The sequence below is a fragment of the Astatotilapia calliptera genome, chromosome 6, assembly GCF_900246225.1.
Source record: "Astatotilapia calliptera chromosome 6, fAstCal1.2, whole genome shotgun sequence".
NCBI classification, from domain to species: domain Eukaryota; kingdom Metazoa; phylum Chordata; class Actinopteri; order Cichliformes; family Cichlidae; genus Astatotilapia; species Astatotilapia calliptera.
The window spans coordinates 24888536-24910526 of record NC_039307.1 but is presented as its reverse complement, the minus strand read 5'-3'; the positions used below and the strand labels follow the sequence as shown (position 1 = coordinate 24910526).

Sequence of the window (21991 nt, the reverse complement as noted above, 5' to 3'; positions counted from 1 at the left end):
TATAAAATGATCAACCATAACGCATAGTTAAAAAAAACAAAACAGAACTTGTAAATTTTCTATATTAACCTACATTATTTTCTGTAGTTCTTCTGTTTGAACACTAGATGTCCCTACAAGAAAACGATATCCTACTCAGGTCAACTGAAAACATAGGCCTCTTTTAAAGCAATTATTGGAGTGTGTTTAATTTGACTTAAACTCGCTGTGCAATCATTTCACTGGCCTATGTATTTAAAGGCTGTCTCATAACCAGGTAAGGTAAGCGTGGAGGGAAATAATATAATTCCTTATGGGCCAACAAACATAGATAGCCTACATGTTAGAGCTGTGGATGTGGCCTTGAGATTTCTTCCTCCATTAAGTCACCCTGAAGGACAAATTTCATTTTTGCAAGTAGTGCTTAAAGCAATTAATTTTTTTAATTGGTTCTTGTTTTGTTTTGTTTATTTATTTTTAAGAAATAAATGTATAATCCAGTGAATAACGCTGTCACTTATTTCTGAATAGTATTATTTGGCCAGAAAATAGTTCCAAATAACTACTCCTATTATTATGGGTATTAGTGTGCCATTTTATTAGCTGTTAAAAACAAAACTTCAAGGGTCTACAACATGAGTTGAAATCTTTTAGTAAGATTTTTTTTTAAAATATTTTATCATAGTATTATTATTATTATTATTTTGTTATAAAATACTAAGTGTGACAAAGTAAGGTTAGCAACAGGTGTTGATAAGGCAAAAGGCAGTTGTTAAGGTTTTAGCAAGCACTTAGCAACGCTAACTAGCAACATAATCAAAACAGATACCAAAAACAAAACACTGACAGCTATTAACACAAATCTAAGCTGCTAATTTCATGTTCACAGACTAGGGCTGTTCATATGATATGATGACGATATAAAAACTTTTATCGTTTCATTTTATGCTATCCTTTGTTTCGTGGTGTCGCAAAATAAACTGTTTACGGCAATATTTTGTCATGGTTTTGATGGTCACTGTAGTGGCTATATTAATTTCTTAAAGTTCTCTCTTTCTCTTATATTTAATATAACCACACTAGGGATGGACAAGCGCCTGTTTTTATGCGTTGTCGTTAGCAACAACGATGGTAAAACCATTGCGTGTCCGCTTGTTTATGTTCCACATAAACCTTTCACAATAAAGCTCAAGATCCTGTTGAGATTTTTCAAAATAAACTGAATCACTTGAAAGAGCAGATTATTTACGGATGAGAAGTAAAAAAGCCGCCAGGTGCTAAAAAATAAACCTTAGACTCAAACGTTAGAACAGGCTTTTCCCCGCAGCACACTGTGTAATAAATACTCACAAAGAAAGCATTACTATGGCCTTAGTGCGTTTAGACTAATTAAAAATAGTGATAATGCTAACAGCAAATACAAAAGTGTAGTTATTTAATACTAAAATGGCATGCAAAAAAACCCCAGCTAATTGTGAGTTTGGCAATAAAGTAAAAGGAAAATATTCCTGACTAGTATCTGTTAAGTTACACTAAATTAAAATTTTCATATATAAGAATGTCACTTGCTATTTTTTTCTCAGTGTGTTGTTGATCTGCTCAATATAAAGAATTAAAAAATAAAAAGATGGTTAACAGATAAACCTTTAGATTTTATATTTTTCACAATTTCACTTCTTGGTCACAAAAGTGCCTTTACATGAAGGAAATTCAGACTTGATAGCAGTGCCAGGATGTAACAGTGGGTCAGAAAAGATCCTTGCAAGTCATGGTTACAGTGCAAATCTGCAAATTGCTCTATATTCTCTGAGAATGTAAAGTCTGCTACCAAGGAAAAATTAAATTAAACTTACATTTACTATTTAAGAAAAATAAAATATTTTTAATAATGATTTAGTTTAGTTTTATTTGGATAGCACCAAATCACAACATCAGTCACCTCAAGCCCCCTTATATTTTAAGGTAAAAATCCTATAATATTACGAGAGAAAACCCCAACAATCAGACTGCCCCTTTTAAGCAAGCACTTGGCAACAGTGGGAAGGAAAAACTCCCTTTTAACAGGAAAAAACCTCTGGCAGAATCAGGCTCAGGAAGCACAGTGCTCAATTAGGGTGATATGATACTTTGAGGTCATAAGATAAGATGGGGACTGATCATTCAAGACCTTGTAAGTGAGGATTTCTTTATTTGTAATATTTTTTGTCTCTTAACTCCTCCAGCACTGCATCAGGAAGGTCTGTTCAGGGTAAATGGAAACGTCCGTGCTGTGGAGACCCTGAAGCAGCATTTGGAGGGTGGTGGTGATGTGAACCTGCTCTCTGAATCTGATTCCTGTACTGTTGCCAGCTTGCTCAAACAGTACCTGAGAGATCTCCCCGGGGGTCTGGTAGTCATGACAGTCCAGCAGGCACTAATACAGCACTACCAAGGTAAATCACCAACATGTAGTCCTACCTTTTGTGCTATTTTTTTTATAGGCAGTGTATAAAAATTATCCTGCAACATGTGTGGGTCAGTGTTTTTGTTTTTTTGACTGGCAAAATGTGATCATGTCGATATTATTGGATACACCTCTCCAGTGTAATGTAGATCTGGGTCATGACTGACTGGATGATCAGCAAGACTATCTTTAGCTGGTGAATTTTACGATTAGCCGCGCAGTCGTCTACAGCAGGCGGAGCATTTATATACTGCGTTTGCTTGTGAGAGAGGGTGGTAATATGAAGGGTGATGGGCCAGATTTTTCTGGTAATAAACCTTTGAGGTCATAAAAGGTAAAGTGAGTCATTTAGCAAGAAAAGCATCTGCGATCGCTCCCAGCTTCAGTGCTAGGTTTAATCCGTTTGATGGGAGTGGTGTATACTTTATCTGCTGCATTCCCTTTGCTTTCATAGACCCCATGAATGTCAGCCTGAGTAGTGACGCTGCTCCTGACGATAACTGGAGAATAAGATTATTTTGCTGGTTTTTGTTCAACTGTTTTGTTTCTACCAGGCGTGTTTCATTATTTTATCCAGAGAAAATCCCAAGCAGTTGGTTATTAAATCTTTCTGAATGCCAGGATTTTCTGCATTACACATTTTAACATGACAAAACTTTTAGAAGTATTAAAAAAAGTTGCTATTGCTATCAGATTTAAATCAAAGAACTTAAGACTGGTATTAATCTTTTTTATTTCAAATTAAAAGAAAAATAAATGATTTTGATTATCAGTGTTTAATGGCAGTCGTCAACGCTTTTGTTGTCTCTTCTTTGTGTATAGTTAAGTTAAATAACTTTGTACCATTGAGCTATATTTCATCACATATTTGTCTATAATACTTTTGCTATGTCTCTACTATATTTTCCCAGAGCTGCTAAAAATATTATATTATAATGTTTTTGCAACAACTGAAAGTTTTTCTAATTCTGCTGAAGGAGAAATTCAGACCTCACAGAAAAGTATATGATAACCTAGTGTATATGGTTACATTTTGTATGTACATATGCATGCAACACGAGATGTATACTCTAATCAGCTCTTTCTGTAGAAACACCAGACCCTATTTTGGTTAAGTCAAGATCTTAAACACTACATAAATAACAACAACTAATACATTTTTATTCTCATTTAAATTAGTATCTTTAATTTCTAGTATACCTTCATGCATGGTGTTACTTTCTCTTGTATTGTGCACCTGTGTCCTGTTTCCTCTGTTTATGTGCAGTGTACACATCTGTTAAAGCACAACCTTTTTTTTGCCCTAAAATACATCCATAATAAACATACAGGTGGACACACACACACAGAATCTGAACTTTACTCAGCTGTCACAAGAGCAGCCGTGAAAGCTCTGGGTGATTACTGCCCGTCTCCAAACTGAGACAGATGTACCCACATACCCACATTCGTACGCATGCATGCACATTCACATAGACCTACAGTGCACACTCACAACGTTTGCGTCACTAAGTCATTTGGGATCAGCAGTCGTATCCGTTTATCCACCTCTGACCCAATTATGTACCCCCAGTAATAGCATCAACATATTTTGAGGCAGTAATGCTCAGGTATTAGAAGTCACCATAACCCAAGATTAGATATTATAGAGGGATGATGGATTGAGCTGTTACTCCCTTCTGGAGATAGGCTGTAATAGTATTCATTATACTTGGAATTTTACTTGAATTTTTGTTAATTAATTCTGTGTAAACAGACCAAAGCAGAATGTCCTTGTTAATGAAAAACTTGAAGCACAAGTGCATTACTAATCTTTCCACTAAAGGTTGTTTGCCAGGGATTTCATAAACTACACACATTGAATTAAAAAAAAATCCTATAACCTTTTGTATCTGTAGAGCGTGGTGGTGATGATGACACCTGGGCAGACGTGAGACACCTTCTCCTGCAGCTTCCAGATGTCCACTACAGTCTCCTGCACTACCTCTGCCATTTCCTCACCCTTGTGGAGAGCAGCCACAAGGACAACCGCATGACTGCCCTCAACCTCGCTACTGTGTTTGGACCCAGCGTGTTCCAGTGAGTGAAACATTTCTTTAGATTAGATGTGGTTAAACAGTCCAAATACACACCTGTGCACCATATCACTCCATGTAAGAGGGCATTTCTTCTTGCTGAAAGCTATAGTCACAGCCTTCTGGCCATCCATCAGTTTTCTTCCGCTTATTCAATCCACAAAGGCCTCGCTTGCCTTGTGGATTTGAACTCACAACCTCCTCCTATTAGCCAGCACAGTGGTAACCACTACACCCACTGTACCTGGTGCCTCATTTATAAAAATGTGAGAATTTTACATTCAAATTTATACTTTGAATTTCCATTAAAAAAATGCTTTTTTAAGCTGATTCTATGTTTTCTGTTGTGTATTTTTGTATAAATGCCTTTTCATACAGAGTTTTCATGTAATTTCACTGTTTACATGAAATAAATCAGTGTTGATTCCCCAGTTTTGTAGTCTGATTAATAAACAAGGGCTCTGCCTCTGTCACATTGCATTACACGTGAAAAATCCCTGATTCAAGACATAGACTCCTAGTGCCGCCCTCAATCCTGGATAAATGGAAAGGTTGCGTCAGAAAAGGCATCCAGTGTAAAATCCAGTGTTTGGCCAGAAGGTGATGCTGTAGTTTACTGAGTGAGTAGAGAAGCAGATTGTCAGGAGAGCATAAAAATTTCATGTTTTGAAGAATAAAGTGCTAAAAATAAAGGGTGAGGAAGTAGCAGAGGTAGCAGAAGAGTGAATGATTAGAAATTAAATATAAGTTACCACAAATTTTAAAGGCAGTCAGTAGTTTTTTTTGTTTTGTTTTTTTTCAATTAACTGACTTAACAAAGGTCACTCAGAAAGCTAATCAGTTTGATTTACCTGTGCATTTAAAATACAAAGCACAAGTTCAGCTTGGTACCCTGTTTGCAGATGTGAAAATGTTCAGAAATAAATTATACAGTATGTGGCCGTGTCTCAGGCTTCTGAGCTCAAGTTTTAAATTTTCTGATAGGCTTACTCGGTGGCCAGTTTTAATGTTAGTAAGCTATACTAGTTAGTAATAAATAGTATTTGCTAGTAGTAGGCTGGACCCCCTTTGTGCTATATGAGCTGCATATCCATGTTGTGAATCTCCCAGTCTTCACATCCCGAAGGTGCTGTATAGATTGAGACCCGGTGACTGTGCAGGCCTTTTGAGTATAATGACTCATTGAACCCGCTGATTCAAGAAACCAGTCTTTGTGACATGGCATCCTGTCCTGCTGAAAAAAGCAAACAGAAGACCGATACACTCGGGTCATAATGGGATGGTTGATAATAACTCACTCAATGTGTGCAAAGACCATACCAAGACCAAGACAAGACCATACCATGTAACTGTAGTGTTGTCTAGACTGATAGCCAGTGGGAATCTCCAGCGATAAATTGGTTAATTAAGGCCGGGATTCCCGTGGAAACTGATATAAGAGACACTGTAATGGATACTCTTTCATACTGTACAGTCTGTTCTCTTCAGACTGTGTAAAGGTTATATAATTAGACCTACAGATAGGCCCACAGCCCGGTGTACATCTCACACAGCTGTTCGGCAGTATCATACAAACTTGTTATAGAAGCTGGATTCAGTCTGACAACTTGGGGACTTACTTTCTATTTCAGTATCAAGATTACAGCTTAGTTGCATTTGTTCCATACAGATTGTTGCTTTTATTGCTGCTGCTATAGTCAGTTTCAAAGGGATAGTCCACCCATGAATTCAAGTTATGTTGTTTTGGTGTTAGCTTTAGATCTACAGATGTCTGATTTCTTCTTAAATTTAATGAAAGTGACACTTTTTTTCTACCAAACTACACATAATTCCTTATTACTTTACAGAAATCCATGAACAGGGCATAATATAAACATTAATGCTTCCCATTAATCCTGGGTCGGACCACCTTTTTGCTATATGAGCAAAGGTGCTCAATAGAATGAGATCTGGTGACTGTGGAGGCTTTTTGAGTACAGTGAACTCACTGAAACCGCTGCTTCAAGAAACCAGTTTGAGATGAGGTGAACTTTGTGACATGGCATCCTGTCCTGCTGGAAACAGCAATCAGAAGACAGGTACACTTGGGTCATACGGGATGTTATGTGTGCAAAGACCATATCGTAACACCAACACCAGGATGGATCCACGTTCTTATTTTGTTTATGCTTAATTCTGACCCTGGCATCAGAGTGTTGCAGCAGAAATCAAATTTCATCAGACCAGGAAATGTTTAAAGAGTCTTCTGCTTGAATTTTGATTAACCTCAACTGTAGCCTACATTTCCCATTCTTAGCTAATATGCAGGGTTCAGGGGATGCTCTTCAGCATACCTTGGTTGTAATGAGTGTTTATTTGAGTTAGCTTGCGGCATTCAACACAACATTTTCACCCGTTGTGCTTGAAAATCCCTGCAGTTTCTGAAATACTCAGACAAGTCCATCTGACACCAACAATCAGTCACTTAAATCAGCTTTCTTGCCCTTGTGATTTGAACTTTAGTACTTCATCTTGACCATTTAGTTGCTGCCATGCAATTGGCTAATTACATATTTGTGTTAATAAGGAGTTGAACAGGTGTACCTAACATACTGGCCATTGAATGTAGTTCCTATTAAAGTGCTCACATTAGTGTTTATGGATATTTATTTGGTGCTCATTTGAATGACCTTTCCCTTTAAAGAATTTCAATTAAATGTCATCTTTTTGCTTTTACTTTATTTTATTTTATTTTAGCGTGGCTCCTGGATTTGAAGCACTTAAGGAGCAGAACATCTGTAACAAGATCATGGCCAAACTTATCCAGAACTACAACAATATCTTTGAGACCAACACAGACAGAGAAGACTACGCAAAAGAAGAGGCATCGCCTATCATTGCCGAGGTGCGGTATACTCACAGAAGCACCGGAAAGTAGTGTTTATGTGAAACAGATCACTGTTTACATGAAATAAATGAGTGTTGATGGTCGGGGCAATGCTTTGCAGTTTGGTAAGACAACTTAATGATTCACATGTCGTGCCCATGCACTTTAAACAGTGTGACTTCATCTATGACATCATCTTCTGCCCAGTCACCTGGATGATTGATGGCTTACACAAGCAGCCTTGTGTAATGTCAAGGTAAAAATGATTGAATTATTGATCTTATATCAACAGGTGGCTGTTTTCAGTCCTTGGTTGTTTTTGTCTGTTGTCTGCTTTGATGACTGATGTCTATTGATCAGCTGGTTTGATTTGCCAGTTTATATTCAGGTTTATTTTCATCACCATTTCATTTCTTTTATGAGATACACATAATTACCACATAATTTTTATGTTCCTGTAATGGTTAATCCGCCAGCATATGCAAGCTGTTTAGTCGAAATTATATTTTTAAAGCTAAAATGTAATTACCGTACTGTTGGCTGGCCCTAACTTTGAGTATAAAAACATGAATTCAGTTTGGTATTTGCCTAATAAACAACAATGTAATTTTTAGCTTTTTTTAATTGATTGATTGAATCTTTCTTTTGAACATGTTGAAAAAGTACAACAACATAGAATTCAAAAGAGACAAACAAACAAAGCAAAACGAAAGGAAAACGAGCAACCACAACCACAAATAACTTTCATGTTCAAAAAGGAGCAGGAAGAAGCATCGGCTTATTTAACCCCACCCCCTTTCCACTATCAAGTAATCAATAGACTACAGAAATACCTCCTTACAATTACATTATATTTTACATGTATTTTTTTTTTATTAATTATATGTATATCTATCTTTCTATCTATCCATACATACATACACATACACACATATACACCTTTTCAATAACCCCAGTAACACCTCAAAGGAAACACAACCTACAGATATACATACCCATACCAACATGCCCGTGCACCCTCACACACATGAAAATATTGGACAAGAGCACCCTATCAAATCTCTACCTCCTCCTTCCTTTAAACATGTTGTTGACATATTTATAAATTATGAATGTATAATAATTTAGATATTCCAGGTGTCCAAAATTAAGTGTCATTGTGTATAAATTTCGTGAGCTAAAGGGGAAAAAAGCTGTATTTTTAGCTACGTGTCAAAGCATTGCCCAGCATTTATGTTGTGTAACAGTATTATCTTAATCATATGTCTGTCACCATAAAAGTCACTATAAACTGTAACTCAGTATAGAATGAATCAATTTTCACCCAAAGAGACTGCATATGAAAGCAGTAAACAAACAAATTAATAAAAACATTAACATGTTTTATTAATTATTTAATTGTTTAAAGATCCAATTAATATTTGTAGAGAAGCCTACCGAATATTTACTGAGAACAGCTTCATTTACCACTATCTCATGATTAGCAGAATTTAGAGACCAGCCTTTTTTTTTTATCTCAGTGTGCAGACATCAACAGTGTCTCGATTGTTGATTAATGCCTGTGTCGGGCGTGTGAAACGTGACACTGGCCATCTGATGAGCAGCTACTGATGGTGGGATCTCTCTCTTGTTTTGACCTTTAGCCTCTTCTTTCATAGCACTCTCCTGTCATTTTTAACACCATTAAGTCTTGAGTCTGTGACCTATGTGACGTCATGAAAAAGCAAACATTACAAATGACCTGATCAAATTCAACTTAATAAATTCCAAAGGTCCAGATTACTTGTAACACTAAAATTAAATCTGCAAAGACTTTAAAGACGTGTCCTTTTTTTGTGATATCATCATCCGATCACAAGCACCTGTGCTGTGTTGTGAATTCCTGTAAGGGCATTGACACTTGAGACACTGATGAGCAGTAGGAAATCCCTCACCCAGAAAAGATTGTCTAACATACAAACATGCACATATACACACACACACACACACACACACACACACACACACACACGCACACGTGACCTGCAGAGGCATCATACCTCCTGACCTTCCTTGCAATGCCTGTGAACATAGCACACATGATCGGTGGTTTGCCTTTACTTCCAGTTGTAAAATGCAGACCGCCAGCACGTGTGCACGGCAGTTTTTAGTGATCGTGTGTGTTTGAGGAGGCAGACTGTCATGCTGTTTAAATCTGTGCTCAGCTGTGTTGATAGGAGCTATTAGAATAAAACACAACAGCAGAACCCACCTACCCTGACATATTTCACATCTACTATATATATGAGATTCTTATTCCATGCATAAGGACTGGAGAAAAAGCTTCCTGGCCTTTATTAAAGATGAGACGTTACCTCTTTTGTTAATTGGCTGTATGTAAGATGTGTATTACAGATGTGACTCTCCTTTGTCCTCTTTCTTGTACCAGGAGACTCAAGTGGCAGATGCAGACACAAAGAATTCATCCAGCCATCTCGATGCAAAGACAATAACCCCACTTACTAGGATGAAAGTAAAGCCTGTGTGTTTGTGTCTTTGTTTATGCATGTATTCATACCTGTTATGAAAGAAGAAATCTGTCCAGTGTGAAGTGTGTGTTTGTGTGTGTTCTCGTTTATGCCTGGCATTCCCAGATCTGCCTTCCAAGAACCTTTTAAATTCCCTTACATAGTCGCTTTTACAACAGCACTATAATCTGTGTGACGCAATTAACACAACATGGGCATGTTTTGGAAAAGCTGTTTTGTAATGCTATATTTGTGTGCATCTGTGTGGGTTATTGTGTAGTGACTAGCGTATACCACATGCAATACCACATGTATTGTTTTTTCCTGTCACTCAGTGAAGCAGACGATGACCTTTTTAGTAGTTTGCGTTTTGTTGCTGATAACTTATCAGGTGACCAAGTTCAACCTAAATTTAAAAAGCATTAACATTTATTCTTCTAAAACATTAACAGCTGTAGATCTTCACTGCTCACAATACCACCCACTGGAGTTTTATGATGCAGCGTAAAATTATTTTAGTGACTCAGTTGTCTTTTTTTTTGTTTAAATTCTGTTGTTTCAAAACAGCTTTTTGAAGTGTTTACACCTTTCTTGATGAATGCAATGCTATTTCTGTGGTTTACATTCATACATACCTTCTAAAGTTATTCAGATAATTTTACTATGTACTATAAATCTCATTGTCTGCTGTTATCTGTGTGTACACCTTTTCAAGATTGGCCACCTAAACCAAACAGGAAATGCAGATCTTCCGAAGAAATCCTGCACCAACGCTCCAAATGCAAAAACAAGAAAAAAGAAGGTACAAGAGACAACCACGTGTCAGCATGAATAATTGCACTGTTGTTTTGGCCTCCTAGTTTATTACATTTTATTTCATATTTCATATATACATTTATAGGGCTTCTTATCTGCTGTATTGCCTTAGTGCTGATTACCCTGAAGTTATCTCTCAGACTGCCTGCGATGCCTAAAGCCCTCTGCTTGGTCACGTGACATGATTTGATAAAGACAATTTGCTACAGGAAACAACGGCATAGTTATTTGCAGAGAGAGAAAAACAGTGGCTTTGGTATGCTGTCTTACTACAGATGAGGCCCGACACTGAAATAGGCAATTAGGGGCAAAAGGGCAATAAAACCCTGGAGAATTCCTGTCTGTGCACATGTTTTACAAACTGCTCAGGAATCATTTATTGGAAAGATGTATTTGTAAAGTATAAATTTCTCCTTTAGTCAGTTGAATTGAATGATAAATTATTATTATTTAGTATTTTATCACATATGCAGTTCAATGAGAGTAATTTTCTTAAGGTTGGTTTCAGCTTTGAGACACATTAAAATGATCTTGCTGTTTGTTTTGAGCGTAGTTTAAACAAAGCTCTGAAGCCATAAATGTGTTTATCATATCCAAGCTTGTGTCACTGTGAGATAAAAGAAATGCTGACTGATAGCAAGTTAAGCTCAGAAGGGTAAAAACATCTGCCGATGAAGGACGTTTTGCTTTCATTTGTGCCCTGCAAAGAATTTTTTGCTTTCTAGCAGAGGTTGTGTAGAAAACTGAAGAGTATATTTAAACGTTTCACTTCAACCTTCGTCTCTGGCTTCACAGTCTGTGCGTGTCAGTGTGCAGCTAAGCGACAAATGAAATACACTTCCAGTGAAGGTTAACGTTCGCTCATTGCTTTTCAGGTTTCTGCTGCTTTAAAGTTTTATTATAACAAATGTGACAAAAGAATTTAGCTAGTGTTTAGATAAAGTTTTTATAAAAACTTTGTTCAAAATTGGCTTCATCCAGTTTACATCTGTATGTGACTTTTATTAAGACGTGTTATTGTGTGAAAAATTACATCAAGTCAAATAATCACATGCCAGTAATCAACCCGAGCACACATGCGTACGTGCTAAAGCAGTCTCTGGCATCCTCCGCGTCTGAACACTGGGCTCGCTTGGTCTTGTTTTGAATGGCATTTGGCCTGATTTTTGCACGCAGGCTTGGCAACCCTGATTATCATTAATAAAGATCAACAATTGGTTCTGTTGTAAAATGCAGCACAGTAATAATTTACAGATGCATGGCGTCCACAAGATTAACTGTTTTAATTTGTGCTTAACTCAAAGTATTCAGGTAATCATTTTACTGTTTTTGTCTGAAGTAATATCTGAGTACTCTGTATAAGAATGCAACTAGTGCTTATTACTAAAAAGGAAGGTCAACAGGGAAGCCCTCACATTCAAGAGGGTATAATGATGAAATGTTCATACAGTTGCCCAAAAGACAAATGAAGTAATCTCAAAATACAGTTTTGTGTAAACAAAGCAATCAGCTGCACTTGTTTGTACTGTTGGCTTGTTTTATTTATTTTTTTCATCTACTTTTTATGTTTCTATGAAGTTTTAAAATACAAAGTAATAGATAATGGAAGAAAAAAGTCAAATATTTTCTCTGAAGTCTAGTGCAGTAGAAGTAGAGTTTCATAAAGACAATTCTCCAGTAGAATACGGGCCTCAAATTTGCACTCAAATAAATGCACTTAGATACTTTACACGACTAAAAAAAGCTGTATAGCTTTCCCATTGATGGTTGCTAAGAGCAACAGCATGTTCGACTTAAATGTTCGACCATCAGCAGCAAACTAGTGACGTCTTTTGCTTAGGAGCCAATGAACCACTAAACCCATCAACCTGAACGTCCAGCTGCTGAGTCTCATTACAAAAGCTCACAATATCCCATTCCTGGAAGTCTTAACTTCCTCTCAAAATTAAAATGGTGTTCACAGATAAAAGACTGACCTTAAGAATTTATCAAGCGATTCATGGTCACTTTAAATATTAACTTTTATTGCTATTGTTTCCCAGAGCCTCCAGTAAAAACTCACTTTCCCCATAAAGCTAAGCTTAGGAGGGGTTTGGCTTCTTTACTGCTTAAGAAAACATATTAAGTGTTTGTTTTTTAAATGATCTCCACTCACACATTTCTACCAGAGCTACACCAGGTTTCTGAAGTCCTCTAAGGACAAAGTCTTGTCAGTCTATAAAATACTTTTTATTAGCCTCAGGTTATGTCTAACAGTAAAAGAAAAACACACCCACTTACTTAAATTGGAGAGCCTTTAATCTGTTTGTTTTATCTTCTAGATTTATCATACACCTCTTTTAAACTTGAAACTTGTGTTTTGTTTGACCAACACATTTATACTCATACATGATCTTTGGACTGTAAAACAAACAGCTGTTACTGGCAGAGTATTAGTTATTCCCTCTTGCTGAAAAAACAAAACTGTCACCGTGGAAAATCACAGAAACGCTTGAGTGCTTTTTTTTTTAATTGGCAGATGCCCGCTTTTCTTCTTTTAAAGCTCAAATGTTTATATCAAGACCCACCATTTAAAACATTCATAAGAAATGACTGTGGCAATTGTGCAAGCAAGAGGTATGGATCACGTTGCACCATCAAGTAAACAGAGTTCAGTGAGTACTTGTTTTGTGGCCAGCCACAGCTTCCTTTTTTATTGTAGCAGGTTCAGAGAGAGAAAACACAGAGTTCTAAATATTTCATTTGGCTTTGTTTGAAGTCTTTTGAGATTTTACTCACAAATTATAAGTTAATCCATGATTTAGAAACCAGGTCATATCCTCATTTAGGTTTGTCAGGAATTTTTGGTCTCTTTCGCTCCTGATTTTTGTTCTAAATGCGTAGGCCAAAACCAAAACCGGGTGTTTAGCCCTCTGTTTGATTTGTATGGCTGTGCCTTTATTGAGAGATATAACATGATTTCATGTTATCTTCTGGCTAAAACCGCAGTCACACAGGCCTACAGGCCAGTCTGCAACCCCTGGCCACAAATGGACATTCTCTGACTAGTTGGAAGTTGCTAGGCTGTCGCCAGGTGAAACTGATTTCAAAAAGGGTGCTGCACCAAAATCACAACACAAGCAAAGTGTAGCTGTTGACTGGAGTTTGCATGGAAGGAACACTCACAAACTACTTATTGAGCAATAGAAAAAATCTAAAAAACAAACAGAGATTGCTCACTTTTCACAGTAAAAGTTGTACCATAAACAACACGTTTCTAATGGCACAACTGTTTGCAGAAGAGTCAGTCGCTTCCGTGCAAACCACAGTCTGCCGCTGCAATCCTGTAGCAGCCAAAGCATTCACAAGGAGTCAATTTTACAGCAACAGCCAACTTCCACAACTGCTCTCTAAGCAGTAGTGGAATATGCATTTTTCCCTAATAACTAGTGGCTGCTATTTAGTCACCAACAAGCTTCTAGCACGATTCAGTTTAAATTTTTAGCTAATCCAAAACTGAAGAATTGATGAACTCATGCCATGGCAGTAAGTTGTTTGTCCATCCTCAATTCACACGAATCATTGGCTGCTGGTCAGATTTTAGTGAAATTATCACACAATGGTTACCTGTCTTCATCAAAATTGTGCTCAAGGTCGAGTCACGTTTATGATTTTATGGGCAGTAACTTGTGAATTGTGATGGACTGTGAGCAGGATGACTTTTTGTTTTTGAACACAAAGTTGTTTTATTAGAGACTGGAGAAATGTATTTATGTGTTCATTTATCCAATTGGATGTTGTTTAGTAGTAAAAGAAACATTAAAAATAAACACTAAAGATATCTTTTTATTCAAAAAAAGGAAAATACAAAAGTAGAACATCAAAACACAGAACGTAAGGAAATACAGTAATATAGAGAAACCAGGCTATGGTAACATCTTACCTTTACCAAACACTGAAGTCCATTAACACAACACCCATTTCTACCATCTCTCACCATGACGTCTCCCCAGAGTGTGATGCAACATGCTTCAATCCTTTGCTAAAAATAAGCTGATGTCCACATTTATTTTCCCCCTTTTCCTCCCCTGCAGTTTTCCTGTGAACGACCGATTTAGCTGAATCAATCACAAAGCTCTGAGGGGCAAAATCCATACCAGGTCTAGCTAAAGAAGTTTGTTCGACTAATAATGTTCCCAATGATCTGCCCATTAAGTGCATCAGTGACTAAATGTCTAAATGGGTTGCTGCATTCATAGATTATTGTACAGCCCATTAAGTTAAACCCCAAAATGGAAATGTTCCTCTGATAATTGGTACAAAGACGAAAAAGCCTTTTAATTCAGCCTGCACACGCTCATCTAAAGACAAGCCCATTTTAGTGTTGGATATTTCTGGCCATTATCAATAGTTAAGCTAGTGTCAGACCCATTTGATGCTCCCCACAGCCAGCTATTCAGCTTCAGTGTGCGTGAGCAGCGAGTGCTCTCCACATGAGCGAGAAGAAAGCTCTTCGGCACGTTTCTCCTTGGTTTAGCTGGTCGTGACTCGGAAATGAAAAAGGGTAGTTCTCAGAATGTGGCTGTAATTAGGTTAAGATTCTTTTCCTATACAACAGTTGACGGCTCACGCTGTTTGTACCCTCTCAGAGTCAGCACGGTAAGGTTTATAAGATAGCTCCTTTTTTCCCTAACCCTTTTCCAGAAGATCCTCGAATGCATGCTTTATAGTTTATAGCAACCTGAGCAAAGGTGTCACGTGTGTTTGATTGTACAGAAATGTTATCGGCAGTGTATCAGTTGCCTCCCGTGCTATCTCAAATTTCCCCTCACGAGACCTCTCACCTTTCTCTGTGACACAGGTGAGGAAAGGGAAAATTGACAGCATGACTCAAGTGGTCCCCCAACCCAGCCTCTCTTCCAGGGCGCCCTACCACGCAAAACCTTTCTCCATACCAATAGTTTTGCCCCTGACCTCAGAGCTAAGGACCCCCAGCGCAGAAGCAATGGAAACTACACCCATGTCTCACCAAGCCACCTCGGACACTGCCTCCCACGTCGACCCTCACGACGTCAGCCTCTCTGAAAGCATGAAGGGCCTCAGCAGGTGAGTGTGTCTGGTGTAAATTATAAAAAAAAAAAAAACCCATTATCGATGGCTATGTGTGATTTATGTTTAAAGTGTTATTTGTGAATCTTGTTTTTCAAAAGAGTTTAAAAACCAGGCTCATTTACTCTGAAAAATGTGGCCAGCCACTCTTTCAGTTTTATGACTTTATTAGCATCACAGTATTGTCTGCATGATGCTTATGACTGGTGTAAAATCATGTAACACACACAGCCACACACTTCACTGCTAGATGCCTGCATGACATTAAAAGATACCTTATGGAGTGAAATATGAAGGAGGGGCTCTTTTAGTGGTAAATAGTTCATGACTCCTGTATACATATGCAATGTGGTGTTAACCAAAGAACCTGTAGCCTGAGCCCGGTGGCAGCGTTTGTTTGGCGTGCAGAGCAGCCTGTCACAAGAAGCTGAAACTGGAAACCTCTTGGTGTTAAGTGCCGTCCTGGAATAGCAAGACTGCAGCTGTGTCTGTTGTTGAGGTTTTGCTTTAACTCGGAGTTTAGAGTAGAACTGCGTTCAATTGAACTTCACTCGTTGGCCAAAAATCACTACTATACTATTTAACATTAGCCTTTTTTTAAACATGCTACTATTTATCCCAGTTTTTCTCTTTACATAGTGATAAATCAAAAGTGCGTAGAATTGGATGCGGGAAGTGGAAAAACTGCAAATTATAAGATATGAGCATGTCGCATGTGATGCTTCCAAGTATTTGGATAAAAAAAGGTGACGACGTTTTTGGCTTCTGTGACCTTTAGTATAACATTAATCAGTGTCTGACTCCTGTCATCACAAGATCCTTTTACGCGTTACATAAAAGTTTAGTTTGACACGCAAACATAGAAACAGAGACAGCCATGCGTCCTATGAATGAGCAGAAAAAGTATTTGCCCCCTTCCTGATTCTTTTGGGGGGATATCTGTTATTCTTACATGTTTCAGATCATCAAACAGATTTTATTATAAGAAAATCGCGTTTGTAAATGATGATAATTTCATTTATTAATTGAAAAAAGCTATCCAAGCCTTGCCCTATGTGAAATATATTCATTAACTGTGAATAATCACATTTGTTTTGGTTTTTTCGGAACGGTGAGTTCAGTGATACGAAATCAGGAAAAGGGCGATATGTCTTTCACAGCACTGTGCTGCAAGGGTTTATATACATATAGCCAAGATCATGCACTATATTAACCCAGGTGCTGGAGTCAGAAATGCCTGGAATACATTAAAACCATTCTGTGCTTCCAAGGTGGCAAATGCTTTTGTCACCAATCTTCAGGTGGATTTTCCCCACACCCTAAAATTCTCCTGGTCCACTTGTATCTGGTGGCTGTTTACCGAGTACCTCCATAATGTGCGTCAGCAATCTGAACTCACTGGTATTTAGTATTAGGCACATGCGATGTGCCAAAAGACTTGAATTACTTCACCATGTCTAATGCAAGAAAGCAGCAGATGCTCTATAGTCGTGTCTAACAAACTGCACTGTGGTATTTTTTGTGGTGTTTATAGAAATTTAATTTTCTGTTATCATGTGAAAAAATGCTTTACCATATAAGTCAAAATGATAATTTTCCACAAATATAAATCTGTGTTTTCATGTCTGTAGCTGTAACTCATGCCGGGCTGGCAGCTTGCTCTCGCTTTCTGTAGGTATGTGTCAAAGAAGTCTGTACCAGCATAGTGCTGCTTATACCACAGCTGGACCTGAACTGTTTTAGATCCAGTTTAGCTAAAATGAAAAGTGCAGATTTATCTTGTCCAGGATAAGTTTGATTAAAATATGCCTAAAAATATGCTATACTTTTTTAAGGGAATAAAATGGGAAATCAGTTTAGTTTGCATCAAATTGATGGTAAAGAGAGCACCACATCATCGTTGTTTGTTGTTGTATCATATTAAATCTAACACATCGTTTCACAAACTGCTCCCATCCCGGGTCTTCACCACAGACTTAAGATCAAAATAATCCTTCTCAGGAGTTCCTGGAAGTAGCTCCACTTGTTGTCCACTTTGCTTTTTTTCTCTTCTGTATGTATCAGAATCCTCCATACACTAAGTTTGTTTGCCTCCGGCCGTCACCTGTACCTGAAATATATCACATTAATCTGATTCATCGTACAGGCCACTCTAGCCAGCATAGCAGAGTCATGACAAGCTGTTATTCTCTTAGCATTGCATTGTTGCACACTGGGAATGCATACTGGCTTTTCTGTTGAGTTGCCATGGTTCAGTGAATATCATGATGTAACCGCTGAGATTCTTAGAAGCCCGTTGGAAAAAGGTGTGAGTGAGGAACATTGCAGTGTGCTGTGAATGCAGGTTCCCTGTGGGTTAGCAGTATTGTTGGCCGCCTGTCAGGAGGTCCCGTCCATCAGCCTGAACATCAGACAGCACACACTGTATTTGTAGAAAGAAGCTGCTGGCTAGATCAAACTGGTTTTCTAACAAATTGCATACTGGTGTATTTTTTTTTCCAACACTCATATGAGACGGTGGCCGTCAGCTGTCACTCACACTGTAAGTAAGGTAAATATTTTGCTTGGCGCTCTGATCAGATTTGTGCTTATCAAACTAATAACTAATGACTGTCATATTTCATTTGTAAACCATCTAGACTGAGCTTCTGTGTTACCTTAACAATGTAATAAATATGTAGTGAATATAAAGGATATACAGTACAAGCAAAAGCAAAAAGTTTGTGCATTCAGTGAAGTCATGCTAAATTCCACTTTATGTTTGCAGCACCCGCTCAGATAATGGGTTTACGTAGCTTAATTTTAAGATTAGCAATGCAAAACACAGTGACAGCACCTACAAAGTAATGTCATGGAAAATGTTCACGTCGAGATTTTTAATCGTACGTCTCCTGTTGTTGTCGTTGTCGTGTGTAATGGAGAAATTTGGGGTGGGGGGCAAGGTAAAGAAGGACTCAGTGAAAGCAAAAAAACTTACAGCTAGATTTTTTAGGTGAACATCGGGACTACGTTTTTTTGTGGGGGTTTTACACATTTTTAAAAATGTTGAAGAAGCAGAGCGTGTCCAGATTGACCAACTTGCCATTAGTAGCTTTCCGCTTAACTCAAAGGGATCAGGCATTGTCGGAGTATGCCTACAAAAGCTTCTTGTTATCCCCTCAGTAAGGTAGTGGGTAAGCAGGATTTCCGCTTTTTTCTTTTGCAATTCACAGCGGCAGTGACGGCACGCACTATTTTAATACGCTTGCCAGACTGTGTAACACCCGGTAAGAACATGCGGATGTGGGGGAGAAAAAAACTCACCCGTAAAGCTGCAAAAGAATTTGGAAGAGTTATGTAGTTGAAGTACCCCTTCACTAAAACAAGGAGTGTATGCACATTTTCCGTACATTGGCCAATTTAAGAAGACTTTTGAAGCTCAGTAAACTTTGGCCCAATTTGATCGTGCCTGACTTGAAACCGAAATCCTTTGTTTTGAACTTGTTGATGTGCTGCCCGGATGGCCAAAGTGGTCCGCCCTCGCGTCAACATGCCCGCTGCTTACAGTAAGCCAATTGCAGGAACAGCACGTAGCAAAGCAGTAGAGTACTAAATATTGAGTGAATCTGATCCACAATAACATGTGCAAGCTGCTGACTAACTGTGCTTGTTTGATGTCATAGGGTTTATGTTCTTATGTATCTGACACTCATACTGAGATATATAAACATTCAAACGAGTATGTTTGATCAGTTTGCTTCAATCTAAGGAGAGGGAACTATTGCTGGAGAGATTAGTGTTGGGTTCACCACACACATTACTTCTCTCTTTTTATAGTATTGAGTTACTTCCTATGTAAAGTAACATTATAATACCATTTACTTCATGACATCCATGCTACTGTGTAACATCACCCGAGATGTGCTGTCAGGCAGCTACAGCTACGTCCGCACATTGAAGCAATGCGCTTGTTACACATGACTGTGACGCTGACAGGAGGTAATTAGCTGGCATTTCAGGATCTGGTTGCCTAGGTAACCCTGTACCGGCTTGAAGTTGAGAAACATTTATCTCGGGACCTGCTTTACATCGCTAGCAGTTATTTTGCCCGTCGTGGCTTGGAGTTGCCAAATATCATTCACTTTCTTCTGTCTGTGGTCACCACATCACTGCAAATTGTTTCCTGTGTGGACGCAGCTCTAAAAATATAACGTTGAACTTAACATATTCATGCACAAGGAGAGCATGGACACATCTTTAATCTTTATCTTTTATTTTACTATCACGTTATTGTTTCTTTGCACTGTAAATTCAAAATAATGTTCATATTAAACCTGTCAGGTGTGTAGACTGCCATCTTTGTTTTCCTTCCCACACAAACTGAGATTTTTTGTTTTGTTTAGTTTTCTGTTTTTTTGGAGAAACGTGCATGCGCATGAATTTTTGTTTTTTATAAAAACCACTCAGCAAGTTGAAGGGTTATGTTTATACCAATATTGTAATACTAATTAGTTCAACAATTAGTTTTCCTATTAAATGTAAGATTACCATATTAGATTAAAATATTGCAATGTTGTATCTAATAATGATTGTTAAGACTTAGAGAGACAGCTTGACTTCTAACTAGCAGCAAAAGTACAAAAGTGCTTTAGTTATTACAGGTTTGGGTAATTAAAGTGTAAGTATACTATAAATAGTGTAATGTGCATACAATATACTCCTTTTATAGAGCTGAGTATAATACAAATACCATATTTTATGGTCAAATTGTATGTTTAGAGCAGCTGTGAGTAAATTGGCAGAGCAGGTTAGCAGTTGTCCTGCAAATTTCCAAATGCCCTTGAGCAAGATGTTGAAATCGAAGCCCAAAGAGTAAACATAGGAAACACTGCTGAGGTCAAGTGGCCTGCTTTTAACAACCATATTTGTTCAAACTTATAAAATTAGATGATCAGATGGTAAAAGTAATATTTTTCTCCCTGACTCTCTGTGTAGTTAATTAGCTGATTGTTTTGAAATCAAAGTAAAAGCCTGCACTGGATTGCAGTTACAAAACTATCCGCTGTTCCGTTTTTGGTCAGCATTTGGTAAACCAAACCTTTTGTCCCAATGTTATTTAGATCTAAATATAAAGCACTGTAAGAGTTGCTTACACAGCTACTATCTTCTTACAGAAACATCCAAATAAAGTCCTAACAGTTTTATAAAATGTAGTAATAAGTCACAGTGTTTTAAACTGAAAACATGCCTCTTTGTTTCCCTAATTTCTTGAAAATTGTTGATTAATTTGTAAAGTGGATGAATCGGTTTTATTTATTTAAAAGGTCTCATACTAAATTTAATGAACATACAGAAACCTTACTGAGATCTGTCAGCACTTTTTGATTTTTTAAAGGTTTAACATTACAACAGTTCACGTATTTGTACCAATCTTTTTTTTCTTTCCTTGTCTCAGATAATAAAGAACTGAGCTCTGCTTAGGCAAACAAAACCAGGCGATTGTGAAATTTTTTAACTAGGATATGAAAAAGTTAGGCAACCTCAAAATTAGTGCCAAGGTTGAGTTCCTCTTATTGTTGCATAATTTCATCCTGTGCTTCTGGCATACATGCAGCAGCAGCAGTAGCACCTCAGCCTATATTCCAGAGCAGCACATAGTTCTCTTGGTTCATAATAATTACCCGAGACAAGCTCCACAAAGGCACTGATCTGTAGCACTGCATGGCCATTATTCTGCAGACAAAAGCCAGTCTTGTGCATGTCCTTTTTTTAGCTGCAGGGAAATCTACTGTTGTGTGGGGAAATGTAATGTTTTGATCTCACAGGACTTTGCGCATCCTGCACGCTAATTGAGTCTGTTTGTTTTCATATTTCAGCTCCCAAGATGAAGACAGACCAGTATCTCCTTTCTACATGAGGTAGGCCTCTTGTATATGTGTTAGAAAGCAGGCAGGACGGGAACAGACTGTGTTGTTTTTGATCGGAGGTGTGGGGGAAGTGGCTGCATGCTGCCTCAGTGCATTATCATCAGAAACAATGAAGCTGCCAGTGAGAGGGGCAGCAGGGCAGCATGCACATGCAACAGTTTGCTCAACACTGTTTGGTTATTGTCGCAGAGACAGCACGTTGTCAGAAACACCGGCCAAGTAGAGGACGCAGCAAAAGACACAGTGTTCACAGATGATGTGCTGATTACAGATACATACGTGGACTCTTTTTTTAAAGTATATTTAATGCT

General features: G+C 37.9%; 1 protein-coding gene across 5 annotated transcripts in view; it reads left to right on the top strand.

The window, feature by feature from the left end:
- The window catches only part of fam13a (family with sequence similarity 13 member A), a 49897-nt gene that overhangs the window by 4643 nt on the left and 23263 nt on the right, over positions 1–21991 (top strand). For 4 of the 5 annotated variants that reach the window (XM_026171295.1, XM_026171293.1, XM_026171296.1 and 1 more), the window contains exons 3-9: positions 2202–2411; positions 4321–4501; positions 7234–7381; positions 9792–9884; positions 10586–10672; positions 15527–15771; positions 21630–21671. In XM_026171295.1, the coding sequence (XP_026027080.1) occupies positions 2202–2411; positions 4321–4501; positions 7234–7381; positions 9792–9884; positions 10586–10672; positions 15527–15771; positions 21630–21671 (1006 nt within the window). The remainder of the gene's footprint in view (positions 1–2201; positions 2412–4320; positions 4502–7233; positions 7382–9791; positions 9885–10585; positions 10673–15526; positions 15772–21629; positions 21672–21991) is intronic. The other variant, XM_026171294.1, reaches the window with a different exon arrangement.